Source organism: Berghia stephanieae, chromosome 2 (assembly GCF_034508935.2).
Source record: "Berghia stephanieae isolate SIO BIC M18660-M18661 chromosome 2, UCSD_Bste_1.3, whole genome shotgun sequence".
Lineage (NCBI taxonomy): Eukaryota > Metazoa > Mollusca > Gastropoda > Nudibranchia > Aeolidiidae > Berghia > Berghia stephanieae.
In genome coordinates, this window is record NC_088361.1 from 92,945,640 (window position 1) to 92,953,139 (window position 7,500).

The following is a 7,500-nucleotide window of genomic DNA, read 5'->3' on the forward strand; positions in this document are numbered from 1 at the left end:
TAAAGATAAGTGGATTTTCACTATTTTTAGTTTCAATATTGATGGAGTTCCACAGTCGGGGGGCATGGTGGTCAAAGGATTTCTCATGAAAAACTAACGATTTTGGGGGTTCCCTTAGGATATTTAAATTGGCAGATCTTAAATTTCGACTGGGTTCATAAAGGTGGATAAGTTCCTGAAGGTAAACAGGAGCGGAATTGTTTAAGCAATTGAAAACATGGGTGAGTATTTTAAATTCAATCCTAAACTTTACAGGTAGCCAGTGTAGGTCCTCCAAAATCGGTGTTATATGCTCACGCTTTTTAGATAACGTTACCAATCGAGCTGCTTTGTTCTGTATCTTAAAATGCTCGTCATCTTTTTAAAAACTCTTAAACTGGGACTTCAGCCAAAATCATTAAAATTTATTTTCTTTTCCATAATACTGCAACACAAGTGTTATTTCTTGTGCTACTTGTTAAGAATTCCCCTCAGCACCCATTGTAAAGTTATGTTATTTAACGTCGGAATTGTTTCTGATGTGACATGTCTTCAAGAAAAACTGTAACGAACTCAACATCAGCGACGGTAAATTTCTTTTCCTCTTATCTTATAATCAGAGTACAGCAGCAGTGATGTATGATTCTCGAGTGGTTCGTTTCATTTAATAAAATTTATTCTATTCCTATTTTTAGTACCAAGTCGATCCTCTTGTATCTTTTCAGAGTTCCTTCGTATCCCGCCCTGGCCGGTTTCAATGACCTCGCGAGAATTTTTGCCAAGGTGAGGGTCATTATAATCGATCGATATTTGAAAGGATGAGATTCCTGGCCATATTTTAAAATCCGTGTTGTTCCAGAGAACGGTGGTTAATTTGTTAAAAACATTTTTTAAATTGAAATACATGGAAGAGATACATCTTTAATCACTTCTCTATACAACCGCCATCTTGACATGCCATATTGAAGAGATGGATTCAATTGACTATCAATTATAATATGAGTGTCTTCACAAAGAGTCGAACTCTTTGATCCAGGGGTGAATGAACTGCCTGTTGTGTCATTAGATTGGCTTGATAAATCAGACTTTGAGCATGAGAGTAAACTCTGACGCACGCTAACAGAAAGTTTGTTTTTTTTTTCCCTTCAGATTATGCCAGAAAACAAGTCCTTCAAATATCGATCGATATGTGCGCTATGTGGTCTAGTGGTATGACACTCGCTTTCGGATCGGAAGGTCCTGGGTTCGAGCCTCGCGCTCGGCGCATAGTTGAGTCCTTGGAAAAGGCTCTTTACTCACATTCTCTCACCGTACTCACGTGTAAAATGAGTACCTGGCCATTAACAGCCGTGTCTTTGTCCGAAAAATTGTAATATCGCCTCACAGGCGGCATGTCCCGTCCTACATGTTAAATGTTGCTGTTGACCAGGGACCCCTTGTAAAGCGCGTTAAGCACATTTAGTGGATATTGCGCTATATAAAGCTCAATTATTTATTTATTTATTCATCGATGAAACAATCACGAATGTTTCTAAGTCTGCTTTATCAGGTCAATGGCCCAGCCTGCCGTGCTCACTCTTAAAAACACGTATATAAAAAAAGAATTTGCCCAGAAAAAATATATTCTTCAAATATCCATCGATTGAAATAGGTCTAATCTTGTCAAAATATCTCAAACCTGGGACTTCATAAACACGTTTTTTTTCAAACTTCACTAAGTGAAGCCCCCGGTTTGAGAGTTATTGACAATATTATAGTAATTTTAAACGATCGATATTTGAAGGATATGTTTTCTGGCCAAAAAAACAAACAAAACAAAACAAATCAAAACAAAAACAATTTGTTTTTAAGAGCACGGCAGATTGTGCTATCGGCCTGATAAAGCAGACTTATTTATACGTGATTGTTTTAAACTAAACACTATACGTGCCTATACTAGCTTATAGGCTTGCATGAGACCGACGTTTGGTTACTGTTACGGTTGTATTACAAAGGATCATAAACTTACGAATATCAAATACCCACATTTTAATTTAATTAGAGATGTATCTGTAAGCATAATTTATATACGGCATATTCCCAACCACTAAAAATACAACTTATCATTTTTTTGGCTTGAACATTTTGCTTAATCTATCTATAGAGTAGGGTGTTTCATTGAAATGAAACACGTCATGACTATTAAATGTGGCGATAATGATATGCGTCAATGCAATTAAACTGTCAATAAAGTGACCTCAAATAATAGAAGGAAGGCCTCAATAGAAGGAAGATTTTTTATTACAAGTCGAGTGAAAGCGATAGATGACAGGGTGATTCAATAAAATTTTAACACGTCATGGGTAACACTTGGCGATGAGAATAATGTTGGTATATTTTCTATATTTCTTTCTGCGTTGTCTTGTACTGCTTAACCAGTTTACTGTCGTACTCTAAAAGTATATGATATCAAAAAATTTGTCTAGAAATCTCGTCCTTCAAATATCGACCAATTTAAATGTCTCTCATCTTGACAAAAAACTTTCAAAACCTAGGACCTGGAAACGTTTGCATCCAGTCACTTCCAGGTTACGAATTATAAACTATCATAATGACAACTTACGAAGCAGGCATTCGTGTAAGATAAAGATCTGAAAAAGTATGTACGAAACAGCGCCAGACAGAGTAGACGGCAAAATCGCTTCATCAGTGAGGACTTTTCACCTGTCCAACATGTACCCGATGTGGGAACGAACCCGAAACCGCACAGCAGTGACCGGTGTGTTGTGACGAAGCTTCCGGGCGGGTTTGCGAAGGTGCACGAGTGCACGAGTAAAGAATTTGCTGATTGGGTCGACCGTCATAACATAGTAGTGTGAGCACCATTAGAAGCTGACAGAGCAGAGAGAAGAATACAAGAGAAAAAGAAAAAAAAAAACATCCCAAAAATCAATCTGCCTCAACTGCTGGGGTGTCGAGTCACCAGTCAGGGCGGGCTAATTTCTTTGCCATGTTTCTTTTTTTCTTGTATTTTTTCTCTTTCTTTGTCTGGCACTGTCTCATACCCACTTTTTCAGATCTTTATCTACGACTTCTAATGTTCACACCCATTTAGGAATTTAAAAAAAATTGAGCTTTTATATAGCGCAATATCCATTAAAATGCTCAAAGCGCTTTACAAGGGTCCCTAACCAACAGCAACATTTAACATTAAGGACGGGACAACGCCTGTTAGGCGATGTTACAATGTTTTCAGACAGAGCCAAGCTGTTAACGGCCAGGTGCGTAAAGAGCCTTCTCCAATGGCTCAACTATGCGCCGAGCGAGGATCGAACATTGGACCTTCCGATCTGAAAGCGAGTGTCATACTGCTGTACCACATAGCCGCACAATTTGGTTGAAATGTGTAATTATGGTATTTACCCAACCATTCTCTAACCCAACCAACAGTTAGGCCTTATAAAATTTGGCATGAAGCTTTGGCCATAGTTGATTTTTGGTTTTGTTTATAAATTTGATTGAGTCATCTTTTAATTTGACTGAATTTCAGCGTTTTTAATGTCTGTGTTTAAAAAAAAACGCATGTCACCATGATCTTGAAATTATTTTAGTAATTAGGGATATTGACCTACATTTTATTCCCTCAACATGTGATAATTAAGCACCACTAACCTACATATTTGATTTACAAAATACGGTGTAAGGTTTTAATTTTGATAATTGATTACATATTTCAACCTAAATAAAGGTTCATTTAACTGTTATAATAAATCGCCCATGCTGAGGGCAAAATGAAATTGTGACGTCTATTTTCCCCTTTGTCGGGTGGTGAGAATTAAATTAAACACTTCCTGACTGCCAATGGGCTAATAATAATATAATAGTCGATCAGTTTGTGTGAGGTTGTAATAGAATGCGGGTGGTTTGTCCTAATTTCATCATAGCAGATCTGGCGAGAGAGCACCTTGCGATAAACTAAACATCCTATCAAAAGGGTAGCAAGCAAGGAATTGCTATTGCCAATTAAACACTGTAGAAACGGGGATTAAAACCTTTGACTCCTCGAATCCAATGGCTTTATAGGAATGAGTGGTCTAGGTAATGTAAAACATAATGTCATTTTTTTTGAATAACTTAGTAACAAGTATTAAAATGTAAGCTCCAATTTATTAAACGAAGACAAATACTGTGGACGTTTTGGGTTTCCCTTTTATCAACAAAACTCGATAAATGAAACGTGAAACATTCATCGTATTTTGTTGATAAACAGGAAACCCGAGACGTCCACTGTCATCGTTTAATAAAAATACATCTTTGGTTTTTATTCACACATATTTATATCCTGCATTGGAAACTCATCAATGATTATTAAAGTAAAACTGAACGTCTTACAGTCATAAAAATGGTTGCAGTTCATTAAAGCATAAACTGGTGTTTGACACATTATTCCTTGTGAAGTCCGCTACAAAAATCCTATTAAAAACTGACATTAAAAATCGTTATATTATGATTTATTATGTCGTAAATTTGGAGATTGACGGTCGGATTGTCGTAAAAACGTCGTCATCGTCCGATTCACGGCCAATTTTATGGCGTTGATTGGTTTGGAATAATGTCCGATAAGTACATAAAATATTAAACCGTAGAAAGTGTAAGTGTGTGAGGTGGGAAAAGTGGGATGTGTGTGTGTGTGTGTGTGTGGGGGGGGGGGGGGGGTCCCATATCAGAGGTGTTAGGTAACACTTCCGATGTACTCAGCCAGTTTTATCTTTATAATAGTGATCGTTTTGGGTGTTGTGATAAAAATGATGATAATGGTTCTGGTGATGAAGACGATGATGATGAAGACGATGATGATGATGATAATGTTGATGATGATGGTCATCATCAGTATCAGCATCAGCATCAATATCTTCATTATTATCATAATCATAATTATCATAAGTGCGATTTATATTATCATTATTTCTATAATCATTATCATCATTATTATTGTTACTATCATCATCATTATATTATTATCTACTACTCTTACGACTCAGAATAAAACAGAAAAACTTACTTTCACACAGGACTTCTAATGAAGGCACAAAGTAGACATCACACACGATGGCCAGACAAAGAAACATGTAGATGACGCCTAGAACATGGAGGGCTAGGGCACCGTGCATCCTCTGTTGCTGTGTGAAGATGTCTCTAGGAAACTGTTCCACCGCTCTGGGTGTGCAATTTATCTTGTTCGACAACAGGTGTCGGGAGGATGCTGGGGAAGAAATGAGACAATACGATTGAAACTAAATCATAAGAAAATAAGGGGATGCCCGCCGTAGCACAAATATAGAAGGAACGGAATTGACGTCACTCAGCTCTTTGTTGTTGTTTTTAGACAGCCATTTTAATAATTTTAATTTTAATAATATTAACACTCGCTAGATTATATCAATCTGACTGTAAACGTTAAAGGTTTTGTGTGTTGGTACGTTATATCCGGCTGACGAATATTGTGAGTACTTTACCTAAATGCAGAGACAACTCTGTTAACTGCCAGGTACTGTCATTTTATACCCAATACGATGATAGAATGTGAGTGAAGAGCCTTTTCCAAGGACAAAACTCTGCGGGACTCGAACCCAGGACCTTCCGATCCGAACGCTGAGTGTCATGCCACAAGACAGCACATTTGATTTTTCCTCTCTTTTACAGACTAAAAAAATAACCAAAAATTTTTTTTTTAAATTGCAGTTTTTTCTGAATGATGAAAATGACACTTAGCAGGTTTTGAGATTCACCTCGACCAAGGGATGGCCTGGGATCGATACTGGCTGGAGAGTAAATTAATCCCTCGTTCATTCCTAGCGGTCTCGGCCTCGTCTCTCTGCCACAAAGGCGTCGAATGGCACCTCTATTCGAACAGGGCATGGAGATAGTAGAATGAGATTGTTTGTGTGTGTGTGGGGGGGGGGGGGGGGGAAAGGGGGTTTGAAGGGTAGGGTAGGGGGGGGGGTGTGGTAGGGATTGGGGTGTCAAATTAAGATAGAGACATGGAATAGACAATTGATTGAGAATGACAACTGGATAGATGGATTGATGGATAGATAGATTGATTGATGGATAGATTGATTGATAGATGGATGGATGAACGGAATGGATAGATAGATAGATAGATAGATATATTGATAGCTTTCTAATGAAGACACCCACGCGCGCGCTCAGATTCCCCAATCCATCTCACCTCCGAGAGATTAAGAAGAAGCAAAAGAGGAGGAAAAGAGGCGGGGGGGGGGGGGAGAAGAAAACTAAAAGGAGGAGGAGAAGGAGGAGGAGGAGGAGGAGAGGAAGGAGAGGGAGGAGAAGAAGAAGAAGGAAAATAAGGAGAAGAAGAAGAAGAAGTGTTTTTAAAGATGGAGAGGGGGCAGAATATGCTTGGTGGGGCAGGGAGGGACATACGGATGTGTATTAAATTGTAAAAGACCCCTCAGCTACAGTGCCGTATTCCGAAAATAATAAAAACACACTATGAAAGTTTTGGCTAGAAATTCGTTCTTAAAATACCGATCAATTTAATTGACCCTCATCTTGTTAAAAATTCTCAAACCTGAGCCTTTCATTGAAGTCCCAGGTTTGAAAGTTTTCGACAAGATGAGGGTCATTTAAATCGATCGGTACTCGAAGGACGAGGTTTCTAGTCAAAATTTATAAAATGTGTTTTTTTTAAAAGTGCTGCAGTACTTTCGGTTTCTGTTAAATGAAGAGTAATGAACCATGAGCGAGGAGCTCAAATTGTTGGTCGATATCGCGTCAACCAAGATATTAACAGTCTGGGGGAGTATTACAAAAAGGAAAACATTAAAAAGAAATAGGATGGCATAGAGAAAAGAGGGGAATGATTGATAGACCGATAGGAAGGTAAAGAAATAGATATATTGATGGACGGACTATAATCGATGTATATTCTAGTAGCCTGAATGATAGATGGATGTAGAGATTGATAAATTGATACGTAATTAAATAGATATGCTAAGACGACAGGGAGACTTAAAGACAGATGGATAAATGGATAGACAGATGGATGGATTAATGGATAGGTGGATAGATAGATAGATAAGCAGAGAGATAGGCATATAGATATATAAATATCTATTTGCGTCTATGTTGTCTTGTGTTATGACATTCGCTTTCGTATAGGAAGGTACTTGTATATATATATATATATATATATATATATATATATATATATAAATATATATATATATATATATATATATATATATATATATATATATATATATACATACATATCAGGGGTGACAATGACTGGTCACAAAAAAGGAGGACACTTCAGCGCGTACATCATAACCTGCATATATGTACACGTCGACATGCCCGTCCATGCGACTATAACCTATAAAATTGGATTTAATTAAAATTTACTGAGGTGCAATTTCTTGACACCACTCTGGAAATTTCAAAAGTTGAAACAAATAAAATCTAACCTAGATCTAGTAATATTTTACCATTTGATCATAAAATGTCAACACCCAC

At 37.4% G+C, this 7,500-nt stretch overlaps 1 protein-coding gene across 5 annotated transcripts in view; it reads right to left on the reverse strand.

Moving 5' to 3' along the window:
* The window catches only part of LOC144965881 (sodium/potassium/calcium exchanger 5-like), a 127,331-nt gene that overhangs the window by 52,803 nt on the left and 67,028 nt on the right, over positions 1-7,500 (reverse strand). For all 5 annotated transcript variants that reach the window (XM_078901702.1, XM_078901703.1, XM_078901700.1 and 2 more), the window contains exon 3: positions 5,021-5,221. In XM_078901702.1, the coding sequence (XP_078757828.1) occupies positions 5,021-5,221 (201 nt within the window). The remainder of the gene's footprint in view (positions 1-5,020; positions 5,222-7,500) is intronic.